We start from the raw sequence: 13,612 nt of genomic DNA, 5'->3' as shown, positions 1-13,612 counted from the left end.
TAGATGCTAGCTAATGTCTGGATAAAAGTTTGCAGGTCCGAAGGTTCATGATACAACCAGTATCAATGGCATACAACCAGAAAGATCCTTTGGGTCCACACGTGACTCTTTGCTACGAAGACGAGAATCAACTCCGACATGGGACTCACGTCGCTAGCCATGGCTATGTTCGCGGGAAAGACGACATTGTGTTTGTGCTCGCAACACATGCTGGAGAGAAGATTGACTCGGCCAAAAGGCAACAGGGCAAAAAGATAGTATGGCCAGCGGAAAATGAGCTTGAGGCTGTACCAGAGATCGGCTACGGCCATCTTCCAAGTGACTAGAACCGGAATCGGTGTTTGAAGTGTCTTGGTTGATTAGAGCGGTGATCTGCTTCTTGGGAGTACTGTCGAGTTTCAGTTGCTGATCCAATAGCCCTCTTAGCCTTCTGGCAATGGACACATGCATAAATTGGGCTTCAGGATATGAGAGTACCGTGATCATGAGCTTTTCTTAGAGATAGTAATATACATTCACACCTTATAACTTTCTAAATGTCGTCATGAAATGTCACTGGAATATTAAAATTTTGTTAGAATCTGGAACCTGAGATGAATAGTAGCTGATTTTCAGCTTAATCCAGATATGAAGAGGTAGGAGAACTTAGTTCGGTTCTTGATTTTATTCCGCTGTTCTCTATCGTTTTTCTGTTCTCTATTTTATTTCCTTGTCCTGTCATGTTGGCTTCATTCGTGTGGTTTTGTTGCATTTGGAGTTGATGTGATGCTGTCAAACGTCCCAGTGAACGAGGACAGCCTAACCTAGGGTAAACAGACTAATCGAGAAAATGGCGGACTTTTTCCTGTTCAATTGACAAAAGAAAAATTTCTTCATGATTCATTCAACTACGTAGAGGAACAATAAGCAAAAAGAAAAGAAAAATTGTCCCGTTGTGGAGTATTTCTGTTCTTTCAACAGACCCAGTCCAGATATAAAAATTTGGGTCCCTTTTTTAATTCTTTTGTGTTAAAAAAAAATCGCAGATGAACGTGAGAAATAAAATCCACCGAACACCGCAGATTATGGCAATAAACGCACACACACACGGAACATACACAAGAAACACCACATCCTCCCCGGCACGCCCCTCCACAACACAACCAGCAATAACCCCCCCCGGCCCCCAATTGCAAATCGTTTACCGATTGCTCTTGGCCACACGCTCCAGCTCGTCCTTCTTCTTGATGGCGTACGAGTTCGAGCTTCCCTTGGCGGCGTTGATCAGCTCTTCGGCAAGGCACTCAGCGATGCTCTTGACGTTGCGGAAAGCGGCCTCACGGGCACCAATGGTCAGGAGGGCAATGGCCTGGTTGACGCGGCGGAGAGGGGAGACGTCGACGGCCTGGCGACGGACGGTACCGGCGGAGCCAATTCTGGTGCTGTCTTCTCTGGGTCCGCAGTTGACGATGGCGTCGACAGCGACTTGGATGGGGTTTTGGTCGGTCATGATGTGGATCTATAGAGTAAACAAAAAAATTGGACCCGGTTAGAACTCAGATAACTCCCTCGATCAATTGTTTGATGTTCTTCTTTTGCTCCAATTACTCAGAGAAGGTGAGTTAGGGGTAGGATGTAATATCTTGCACGTACGATTTCGAAAGTGTGGGCAACAATGCGGACAGCCATGAGCTTCTTTCCGTTGTTACGGCCGTTCATCATCAGAGAGTTGGTGAGTCGCTCAATAATGGGGCATTGAGCCTTTCGGAATCGCTTGACAGCATATCGTCCGGCGGAGTGGGAGATGTAGACGGGCTGGCGGATTTGGATGTAGTCGCTGTATCGAGAGTTCCAGAAGTCAGCGCGCCTATACCACCAAATAGAAACAGAAACCAATTTGAACAATCGATAGCCCTGCGCATCCGTCATCCTCCCTCCCCCCGCCCTGCTTTCCTCCTATATCGATTGTTGACATTTTCATACTGTTCATCCCCAGCCAATACCGCGCATGCCACACCACACCTGTAACACCGCCCGCTCTCTTGAACAGAACTGAAATCACCGAAAAAATACAAGACTTCACACAAGTGCAGATGCAAAGCACACATACGTCAAAGACATATCCCGGACCTCAATATCCTCATAGCTCCATTTGTTGAAGAGCTTGACGCTGCCGATTTCAGCGGCAACTTCCTTAGGCAGGACTTGGTACCCCATGGGGCTTTCGACCTCGACTTCCCCGCTGTCGGACATGTTTTCGTTGTGTGGGTTTGGACGCCGTTGAACAACCTGGACGAGGGAAGGGGACGAAAGGGTGGGCGGGTGGAATTGTCGTCGTTGTCGTCGTCGTGTCGGCGTGTGTCGTCGTTCTCTTCGTCTTCCTCTTTTTTCCAAGGTCAGTGTTTGGTGAGGAATTTGAGGTGCGGGCTAAGCGAGGGTTAGTCAGCCATTTGTGGGCGATTTCTGAGGTTAGGGCTCTTGGAGGATAACGTTGTTGTGTTGTGTTGTAATCTAACTACGCGAGTTACACTAAATGAATAGGTTGGGGTGGCACGTGACTAGGGTAGGTGTAGTAATCACCAACACCCCCCCTTGCTACACCGTGGCCTATAAGCCGCCACCCGGGGCCTCCCCCATCCTCAAATCTTTCGAAAATGCAATAATAATTAATTACATCAATCGGACCCTGATTTCCTTATTAGGAAAGGCGTCCGTACAGTAATAACCATAAAAATCAAGAAATACATGCAAAATCCATTGATCCGCTGTATCATCATTACCATTCAATCATTCCTTTCTGATCTCTTTCAAACCAATCCTTTTGACAAAATCTTCAAACGCAGGCTTCGCCAGTGGCTTGGTGAGCCCATCAGCTATGTTCGCTGTAGAACCAACATGTTCCATCATGATTTCCCCTTTTTCAACCAAATCGCGGAGAATATGATATCTAATCTCAATGTGGCGTGACCTTCGCGTTAAGGATTCCCCCTTTGCTAGATCAATTGCTCCCTTATTGTCAACTCATAGGTGCGAGCATATTTTCGCTTTTCCATCATCCATCAACCCGGCGTCATATAACATGTCATTCAACCAGATTACCTCACAAGCTGTCTCACTAGCTGCAATATATTCGGCTTCTGTGGTTGATTTGGCAATAGATGTCTGTCTCTGCGAACGCCATGAGATCGGTGACCCATTAATCAATATAACATAGCCGGTAGTCGATTTGTATTGGGGATCCGCCCCCGCCCAGTCCGAATCACAGTATGCCACAGGACTCAGGCCATCTTCTATCTCCTTCTTGTACAATATGCCATGATTTTTCGTCTTCTTGACATAACGTAGGACATGCTTCAACGCTGCCCAACATGCCTTGTGCGGACGTGAGTTAAAACGCGAGAGATAGTTGACCGCGAATGCCAGGTCTGGCCGGCTGCTTGAGACCAAATACTGCAATGATCCCAATCCTTGACGATATCTTGTAGCTGTAAAGTCGTCATCCAATCCACCATCCTCATCAGGTGAAAACTCCAGTCGTATGCCCGCCACCATTGGGGTCCCCGCAGGATTCACCTTGTCCATGCCGAAATCTTCAAGAATCTCCTCAATATAACGGCTCTGTGTAACCACTAGATCGCCATTCCTCTGGCGTTTGACCTCCATTCCAAGATATGGCTTGGTCTCTTCGACATCCTTTGTCTCAAATCTCTTTGCGATCTCTCCCAATACCCAGTCTAATTGCTGTTCTTGAGGCCCTGTCACCCGACAATCATTGACATGCAATGTCAGATAGATCTTGCGAACAGGGTGATATAGGAATCCACCATCATAAGGTGATATCTTGAATCCCAATGTGGTGAGGTGTTCCGTTGCTAGGAAATACCATACCCTCGCGGCTTGCTTCATTCCATATAGACTCTGGCGGAGTAGTCCCACCAAGCCCCCCCTGCCGTGCTTTACACCTGTGGGCAGTTGCATATAGATCATCTCATTCTGTGGTAGTATGCCATTCAAAAACGCGGATACATAGTCAATCGATTTGACCTTCCATCCTTTGGCAGTCGATATAGCGAATAGGCTGCGCGATGTAGGCCCTGATACCACTGCAGCATACGATCTCGTATAATGGATACCCTGCTGTTGCAAGAACCCCCTAACCACCCAGCGAGCTCTAAAGCAAATGGTTTCTCCCTTATTGTTGAATTTCCGATCATATACCCATTTGCCTGTAAGAATATCCATTTCCGGGGCCTTCTCAACAACAATATATGTCTTCTTCTGTTCAAATATCTTAACCTCCTTTTTCATTGCCTCATGCCAATAGTCCCAGTCTGGGCTTCTCTTGGCTTCCGCCAGCGTAGTTGGTCGGTCTGTCAGGACACTTAGAACAGAATCATCCTCATTAACAGAGTCTTCAGACTCTTCATCCATGACAAGCTGTGTCTCATCATCTAGAAGGTAGGTTGGATCAATTGCACCCTCTAAGTCCCCATTTGCAATCATCTTCAAAACATCTGGCTTTTCCTTTGCAAGGTGTCATAGTAAGCAGTGCTGCCATCCCTCTCTGGCATCCAGAATGTCCAATTCATTAGGCAATTCATTGGATTCCCTCACCATATTTACAGGTGTATTTGCACCCATGTCAAGAGCTTCATCAAATATGACATCTCGTGCAATCTCAAGACGACGTGCAACAGGATCCCACACACGATATTGGTGTAATCCTTGGTATCCAACCAGCTGCCATTCCTTGCCGTCAGTCCTATCCGCGAGCTTATTCGACACTTTCAAATCCTTCTTGTAGACCTTGCACCCCCATCTCCGTATCCAATGGACAGAAGGTTGCACCCCAGTCCACGCTTCAAAAGGTGTAAGTGGTGTTCCTTCCTTGCATCCAAATATCTTTGTTGATGTTGGGGATGTATTGATCATCATGATCGCGGCTTGCATTGCTTCACCCCAAAGTTCTCTTTCTAATCCACTATCAAATAGTAGGCTTCACATCTTTTCTGCAACTATTCGATTCGCGCGTTCCACTGGGCCATTCGATTGTGGTGTGTCAGGTGTAGTCATTTCATATGCTATTCCTTTGCTCTGGCAGTAGGTCTTAAGTTCTTGACTTTTGAACTCTCCTCCACCATCCCAGTGTAGGGTTCCAACTCAACATTGCATAGTTGCCTCAATACCCGTGATGAAATTCATTAATCTTGCAGTAGATTCTCCCTTTCCCATCATAAGGATTGCCCACCTATAACAGGTTGCATCGTCCGTTATACCCAACCAGTAGCTTGCACCCCCCCTAGTGGGAGTGTCATTCCCGTCGAAAAGTGTTTTTCCACCCCCTGCCAGATCGATGAAGAATCTCATTGCCGGCTTGACAGCTCGTGTCATAGGTGCGAAGGTCGGACATGTCATTTTTGCTTGGACACAGACCTTGCAAAACAGTAAAGCTCGTTGACCTATAATTCTCATTCCCAGGCGTGGATCCGCCGCCATTTTCGTGATATCCGCGGGATTCAGATGCCCTAGCTTTTGATGCCATTGCATCATTGTAAGTTCCATAACCTTTGTATCATTCTTGTCAGGTAGTGCCAATATTGCATCATTACCCTTTGTTCGCAGTGTATTCACAGGTTCAAAATCACCATTGAGCATAGCGAATCGGATCAAGTCTCTGTATGTGACTGGCTTTTCTATCTCATAGATATCTCTGTCATTCAATCTTGCAGTAAACAAGAACATCCTATCAGGAGACATAAGCAATATGGCGTGATTATTTCCATATGCCAGTTGTTTGAAGGTATAACCTTGACGTACGAGCTTACCCATGCTCATAAGGTTCACTTCCAATTTTGAAACATAACGGACGCCGCTTAGCAGCATATCCGCTCCTTCAACAGGTATCTTGGTATCCCCTATAGCCATAGCTGAGACTACTGTTCCGTCTGCCATTTCCAACATCACTTTCACCTTCTGAGGTTTTGCCACGACAAGATCCCTGTGGGGTGTGGCGTGGGCGCCCGATCCAGAGTCTAGGATCCAGGTATCTTTTCCTGTCTGGCCACTCACATAGGCCTTTTCTTTGATGCAAAATACTTGCTCCATGACGTTGTGAACAGGAGCAGCACCTGTATTCTCCGCATCCTTGTCTTTATCCTTGTTCCTATTGGTGTTGGAATTCGAATTCGAAGGACGTTTCTCAGGGTATTTCTTCCAACAGTCAGTCTGGATATGACCAACCTTTTGACAATGGTAGCAGGTCCTCGCATCATTACCCCTACGTTCAGATTTGGATTCAGTGTCCTTGTCCTTGTCATTGTCTTTCTCTTTGTCCTTGCCTTTCTTATCCTTATCTTGCGCGTTGTTGGTAGGATTTCTAGACACATCAGTATTTGCTTCATTCACAGCAGGGAGCCGCAAAAGAATATCACAGCACAGGCCCATAAAATCGTCCTCTAAGGGTTGGGTATTATCTTTGTCAATTTGATCCATTCAATTCCTTATGAATGAGGCCCAACCTCTGTTGACTCCTGTAAGCAGTCTGTCGAAAAACACGACATCCGGGATCTCATATCCTAGACAGATATAATCAGTCCTTATGGCAATCAGATGTTCAATGAAAGCTCTGTCAGATCCTTTGCTTTTGAAGGTCATTTCAATAAGCTCTTCAAACAAACAAGTCCTGCGTACAGCAGGCCTCTCGGAAAAGTTATCCTCTATGATAGTCCATAGAGCATAAGCTGATAATTTGGACTCCTTGAGTATAGTGAAATGGGCCTTGGCCTGCGGGGCAATTGCAGACCACATGTAATTGTATAACCAAAGATTGCATTCTTTCCAGAAACATTGCATGTCCATGGTGGCATTCTCACCAAGGCCATTACCTTCAAGGATATCATCAGTTTCAGACTGTTCTGCAGCCAAAAGGATTTCCTCTCTCCACATTGAGTAGTTAATGAATCCAGTGAGGACTATTGGTCTTTTGATGAGTCTTACTTGGCTCCTGAATTCTTCAAGGACTTTCATTATGACAGATGTCTTCCCTTTCTGTTGGAGGTATTCTGCCAGGTCTGCTCCCATCTCATCACCTGCAGGGTCACCCCTACTGGTCTTCATCCGCTCAACCTCATGCTGAAGTCTTGCAATTTCAAGCCTCATACAAGTCTCCTCGCTCGCTGAGCCATTGTCGTTCCGGCCACTTGGGCCCCCCGCATTGTCTGACATCTCACTGATGCCTTCAACCGGGTCTTCGTATTCGTTGGACTCGTCAGACTGTTCCTCTGCAATGGTTTCGTCCGGCTCAAATGCCCCTGGGGCAGTCACTTTTCGATTCGTTGCAGGTGTTGGTAAACCCACGCCCAATCCTTCTTGTGCTTCAGGTGTTTGTGGATTTCTTCTCCTACGCGTTGGCACGTAATCCTTCGTTAAGTCAGGCTTTCCACCCGATCTCAGGTTCACCATGGGTTCAATTAATCAATAAAAGACATCTAGGCACGCGTAACGATACGTGGAGACGTCAATTTAGCACGTTGTTGCGGTTATTCGTTGCTTGCGAAGGGCTTCATAACCTCTTGGAGGATAACGTTGTTGTGTTGTGTTGTAATCTAACTACGCGAGTTACACTAAATGAATAGGTTGGGGTGGCACGTGACTAGGGTAGGTGTAGTAATCACCAACAAGGGCAGCAATCACGTGTGTCTTCTTGGCAATTCTAGTCCCGTCCGATAAATGTCTTGGCATTGCATCTGAAGTCTATTTTACCATGTCCTCTTCATTATTGAGTATCTACGTCTATCTATATTATTTACTATGGCTCAAGCGCAACAGGGCAATCGGGAACCCCCTCCTTCCACACCATCTCCGCATATTTCATCAGAACCATATCGGCCGTAAAATCCGGTTGGGTATAAAGCTGCAAATCTTCCGCTGTATAACTGCCACCCGCCTGATTCACCGCCGGTAGCACGTAATTTTTCCCGATAAAACTGACAAATACTAGATCGACGTTCTCAGGCTCACTGCCGTCCGTAGGGAATGATGCATTCGCTTGAACATCATTTGGCTGCGGGAAATGGGGGATCATGGAGTGCGGCGTGTCATCGCCGTCCGTACCAAAGTCATCGGTCGTGGTATAGCCGGGGTAGATTTGAGTCTCGTCTTGTCGATGGCGAGTGATGGATCGTGGCTTGAGCAGATCTCTTCTCATTTGCCTCGACGTGATCAACGGGGGATCAACACAGGATTCGCGGGCTGCTAGCATCGAGCTCGAGTATGTGTCCACTTCTGGATTGTCGCTGCGCTTTTTCTGGAAGGGCCCTGCATTTAAGATATCCAGGACCTGTTTTGCCTGCGTGTATGGTACTTCGGGGATGAACTGGAACGAATTTTTGAATGGGCTGGTTATATAGGCGTCATCCAATGTAAACGGGCCTTTGATCAGGTCGAATCGTATGGACCCCGTGTTCGTAAGGATCAGACGTGGCTTATCAGCCCGCGACGGGTTGACAACAGTGGCAGCTAAGGCTTCTTCAAGAACCTTAAAGATATTTCCATCCTCGCCAAACGGTTTACAAGTGGCACAGTATGTCTTGGGCACACATGCAAGAACTGTAGATAGGTTATTGGCCTTGCGGAATTCAGTGATATCGCCTGTCACCCATTTCCCGAGATGAGTATCAAACTTGAGGTCTTGCGAACCAGCCGCGTGATACGCAAATGTGAGGCGATTCCAGTCTAAATACCGGCGAGAATACAGCATGCTTTGCTCTCCTTCCGGGCAACTATGTTTAGGAACCTGGCTCCATGCCGATTTCTTTACAATGGCTTTCCTTGAAGGGTTTGGTACGCCATGAGGCTTCATGCTGCCCTTGAAAGTAGGCGACTTTATTCCAGACATGGAGAGCCAGCCGACGGTTTCACAGTATCGACCCGACGCAAGGCCAGTTGAAGTCTCATCCCACACAACAAAGTCCCGAACATGTGCATGACCCCCGAATATTTGGATGGGCTTATCAGGTCGCATACCGCGGATGGCCTGCTGGATGGTTGTAAGGGTGCTGCTGGGTTCGGTGTTTCTGACAGGATTGTGACCAATCACTACGAACAGGTCGACGTCTTTAGTCATGACAGCCTCAGTAAACCACTTTTCTTTAATCATATCCTCGGCCTTGGTAATCCTAGACACGTTTGAATTCTTCTGAAAATTGAAAAGCACGCCAAAGGCCATGATTCTCAGCCCGTAAGTGGTGGTGAAGTGGCGGTACTTGTGTCCCAAATCTACAAATTCTCCTGTGGCATCGTTGAGAATCTGCACGTTGCTGGTTAGATACCTCGGCCCGTATACGCTTGAGAAGTTTGCAAATGTATCATATGCGACCTCTGTAACATAGAGCTCATGGTTCCCGACAGTGAGCAAATCGTAATCGATCTGGGAGAATATATCTGTTGAATAGGCGCCATTGGGGGTCGTTATATCGCTCAATTCATTGCCATCATGCAGGTCCCCTAGAACCAGAATCGGAGCCACGTTTAGATCCCGCTTTCAACTAAGCACTCGTATCAAACAGCAACAAAAACCAGCATTGACGCATATAATAACTGAACAGAGGGAAAGGGGATCAACAGAGATAAACGCACCAGTATCAACCACCAACAAATCAACTTTCAAGTCATGCGCCTTTTTCCGCATGTTCCTAATGAAGGAGACAAAGTCCCCCCAGTCCGCTCCATAGTTCTGTTCCTTCAGATGGCCGGCCAACCAGCCATGGGTGTCCGTCGTATGGATGAAATTAATCTGACCCCATTCGAGAGGACCCTTGGGCTTCGTCATCGCATTCAACGCTTCTGGCTGCATGCGACGGACCAATCTCTTATGGACATTGTAATCCGAGGGTCCATAGCAGGAGTCGCAGGCCCAAATGGGCGCTGCAATCCATGTTATTTGCAAGCCGAGGAGGGATAGAAGAGCCGTCAACATTTTTTCCTTTTCGAAGAATGAGGTTTATTGAGCGCTACAATGGAAAAGAGTGGGATTGTAGAGTCAATCCCCTTCACAGCCCTGTTAAAGACAACAACATGGAAAAAAGAAGTGTCAAAGCCCACTGATGAAATACAGCTTGCGTAGCTTATTCGAGTCCTATATTTCAGCCGCTGTTAAACGGCAATTAGGTAGGTTGTGACCCCAACCAGGCATGGCTAGATGACATGCACTATACTGTCGATCAGTGACTCAACTTTTCAACAAAAAAAAAAAGAGCTGAAAGCTCCCATTCAGGGCTAAATGCAGCAGTTCACGTGCGAGGATCTGAGGTTTGCAGTGATAATTCTGCTCTTGGTGCATTCTTTTGTAGCAGATCTTTGGCCTGCGACCACCCACGTGAAGTTATGGTTGGATAAGCGCAGCAGTCCACTTTGATGCTGGCATGGTTTGGTGGGGACATAGTTACTACGCGGGCGGGTTCCAGTTGATTGCAGTGCGTGCCAACGCAGGCCAGAAAATAACTCAGTGTGGTTCCAACCCAATTTCAACTGCACTTCTGGTGTTTGGAGGTTCTGCCTCCTGCGTTGCGCTATGTATTCTTCTGTCAAATCAGGGGTTCTACCTGATCGTAAATTGACCACGAGGTTCAAATATACTAATTAAGAGATGTCTAAGCACGTAATATTGAATGCGGAGATGTAATTAGAACATTGACATTGATCAGCAGTCTTGTTGCTTATAATAAATAATACTACTAAGGCCTTCACAACCATCAATGTTGTGTTTATTATATAACTATAGTTAACTTACTTAATCTAGCTAGCGAGGGTTTCTATAATGTGGGACACCTGACTAAACTAACTTTACTAGATGCTTTAGACATATTCAGCTACAACTCTCTCATAATATTGATTTTTCATATTTTTTGAGATTCCAACTCATTCTAGCTCTTTCTAATATTAATTCCAGCTTTTAACCCTCTAGTCCACACCTCTACACTAAGAAACTGGGTGTTGGGTGGGGTGGAGTCTTAGGAGAGATGTATGTATGTAACTTAACTACTTTTTTTCAATGAGGTAAGTTAATAGTATTGCCATGGATCCAGACCAGGCACAGCCAGGCACTGCTAGCAGAGTTAAACTAGTAGTTAAGTTAGTTAGGGCCTGTTCGGTGCGGTCCGTGTGTACTCGTTCTTTTTGTACGGATCTCCACTTTTTTTAAAAAGTACGGCCCCAATATCATGACTGTTCGGTGGGCAGAGTGTCTGTACTAATAATACAGCTGCTTTTTACAAAGTACAGATGAAAATGGCCAGGTGTTCAGTGGATTGAGCGGCCGTACTTGCATCTCTTGCCAAGATCTTATGAATAAGCAGTATTTAACTTCAACAGTGTGTGATAGTGTAGAATAGCACTTTTAGAGACAATATAGTGTAGAATAGTGTAGAATAGTGTTCATAGTGGAGATAGTTAACTAATATTGATTAGAAGGAAGCTCACAAAAACACATTCTTTTTGAACTGACTCTGGACTTCATTCAAAAAGAATGTGTTTTTTTGAGCTTTCTTTCTTCATTCTAAGAGTAGTGAGTAAGATAAAATAGTGTGATGACACAACATCAGCTTGCTACTAATAATTGATAAATACACTATTTTTAATGAGATCCACTATTGTGTTCAAAAAGTACAGATGCACTGAACAGGCCCTTTAGTGTTTTTACTTCATTCTGCCAGTAATTCCATCCATGATTGGTTTGGACAAAGTTGTCTTGGCCAAAGGTGGATTTGTTACATCTAGACGAGCGCGGCTGTTCATCAGATAGATGTCTTACTCATGAATGTTGCTGCTGCTGCTGCTGCCATTGCTGCTACCTACAGGCGTTGTCCAATTCTTTTGGCTATCTTCTGTCCACTGTGTGCCCTATCTAAGCTTATCAGCGCTTCTGCACTGGGCGTTCAGTTAGAACATTCAATAACATTGTAGAGCAAGTCTCTATCCATGATTTTCAAATACATACTCTATAGATGATATGGCATGAGCTTTTCCACTTACCTTTTGGTAACACTTTTTCCTCCACCGCACCGCTATTTTATAAGTAGTTATAGCTTATGCGAACAATATCGCGTCTTTAGTGACAAAATGATTGCCTTGTATTCTCTGGATACATAGCAGGATTAGAGCCATACGTTGTAGTTAAGCGCCATTCATATAATAGCAAAGAGCTCCCAAAGCCATTAACTATTTATTCATCACCCTCTGGGACAGCGCCTGCGTTGTTTCAGCACAGGAGATAAACGCAGGAGGAGTACAGAGGAGTGGTCATATTTGTGCAGATCTGACAGGAAAAGTGGAGAGAAACGTTCCAAGTTGAGTTGGAGAAAGGATCTATCAGCTGTGTCGGGGGCCAGTCGGTGGAAGGATATCTATCGCTTGGATAAAAGATTGTTGAGCTAACTAAATGGTCATAGGTTTACTAATTACTCTGTGATGATCTCACCAGCTGTCAGAAGATGTTTTCCATCTTCATTTTATTCGATTAACCGCCGGGTCCCCAGCCCCCCCTACACCGTACACAGGAAGCAGTCCCCCAATCAGGGCTGCGTCGCTTGCCGCATGCATTGAGTTACTTTAAAGAATGGTGTTGAATGGAATTAAAACTGCCAAGATCATGACTTTGAAAACAGATAAATACATAAAATAAATACATAAATCTGCTATCAGATCGAACCGTTCCGACACGAAATGCGGATCGATGAGATTTTTCAAAGCTAAATTCTTAGCCCCTGGAGCCCCGGAACCAAACCAATTGTGGCGTCTGGACGGGTTTAATGTTTGCTTAAATAATGCCAAATAAGAGACTTTTACACATGCCTTTACTAGCCCCACTACTACTCCTGTATAGACTGGCCGGCGGGAACGATGAATTACACATTTGGTCCCATTTGGTCTGGTCCCATACATTTCTTGATGTGAGTCTCACCAGGACCTAGCATCAAGAAAATCTGAAAATGAATCATTTTCTTCAGAAATGATGTGAAAAATGATCAGATTTAATCTCTCTATTTATCAAAGAAAAACCAACTTTTCCATGCAAAAAACACTGTAATGCTGTAACTAATGGGGACGGGGGGGTGTGTGCTTCTGGCGGCACAAGAACAGGAGCAGCGGAACCACAATAATAATAACCACAAATAAGAACCACAAGAATAGAAATACACACAAGAATAATCACTTAATTGAACACATAGGAAAATACCACACACACAAATCATCACTTGAACACTTAACACTTGGAGAGATGTTGATTGTATTCTCTTTCTTGATGGATCGCGCGGCGGAGGTCGGATATATATATGCAGAGAAGCCCGGCGAAGGGTTGTTCCAATCCGAGATCGCTCTGAGACCGAGATTCTCACTACACTATTCTATCTCTAGATTGATTGGTCTGAACACTTTTCATGTGTGGAAATGCCAGTTCCACGACTCCACGACTCCACGACTCCACGACTCCACGACTCCACGACTTCTCGATATGCGTGCCGACGAACGCGCGACTTGGAAAGACGGGAGAACCTTGAAGCGGATCTAGAGGGCGGGCGACTTGGTGGTCTTTCGTGGTCACCCGTCTTCCATTACAACTGCGAAAGACGACGGA

General features: G+C 45.7%; 4 protein-coding genes across 4 annotated transcripts; 1 reads left to right on the top strand and 3 right to left on the bottom strand.

Moving 5' to 3' along the window:
- Nucleotides 1-24: 24 nt before the first annotated feature.
- On the top strand, nt 25-585 carry BDCG_17048 (uncharacterized protein). The gene has a single exon (XM_045426214.1). The coding sequence runs from the start codon at nt 48-50 to the stop codon at nt 324-326; it is 279 nt and encodes a 92-aa protein (XP_045281081.1). The 5' UTR covers nt 25-47; the 3' UTR covers nt 327-585.
- Nucleotides 372-2,406, bottom strand: BDCG_04989 (40S ribosomal protein S5). The gene is made up of 3 exons (XM_045420640.1): nt 2,090-2,406; nt 1,633-1,816; nt 372-1,498 (listed from the first exon to the last, which is right to left on the bottom strand). The coding sequence occupies exons 1-3, from the start codon at nt 2,230-2,232 to the stop codon at nt 1,181-1,183; spliced, it is 645 nt and encodes a 214-aa protein (XP_045276708.1). The 5' UTR covers nt 2,233-2,406; the 3' UTR covers nt 372-1,180.
- Nucleotides 2,407-6,471: 4,065 nt separating this feature from the next.
- Nucleotides 6,472-7,494, bottom strand: BDCG_17047 (uncharacterized protein; the record flags this gene model as incomplete). The annotated part of the gene is made up of 1 exon (XM_045426213.1): nt 6,472-7,494. The coding sequence occupies exon 1, from the start codon at nt 7,438-7,440 to the stop codon at nt 6,472-6,474; it is 969 nt and encodes a 322-aa protein (XP_045281080.1). The 5' UTR covers nt 7,441-7,494.
- Nucleotides 7,495-7,657: 163 nt separating this feature from the next.
- Nucleotides 7,658-10,420, bottom strand: BDCG_04988 (Ser/Thr protein phosphatase). The gene is made up of 2 exons (XM_045420639.1): nt 9,616-10,420; nt 7,658-9,483 (listed from the first exon to the last, which is right to left on the bottom strand). The coding sequence occupies exons 1-2, from the start codon at nt 9,953-9,955 to the stop codon at nt 7,787-7,789; spliced, it is 2,037 nt and encodes a 678-aa protein (XP_045276707.1). The 5' UTR covers nt 9,956-10,420; the 3' UTR covers nt 7,658-7,786.
- Between the last annotated feature and the right edge of the window lie 3,192 nt (nt 10,421-13,612).

This window comes from Blastomyces dermatitidis (genome assembly GCF_000003525.1).
Source record: "Blastomyces dermatitidis ER-3 genomic scaffold supercont1.5, whole genome shotgun sequence".
Lineage (NCBI taxonomy): Eukaryota > Fungi > Ascomycota > Eurotiomycetes > Onygenales > Ajellomycetaceae > Blastomyces > Blastomyces dermatitidis.
The sequence above is the reverse complement of the archived record's forward strand: the minus strand, read 5'-3'. Positions and strand labels throughout refer to the sequence as shown.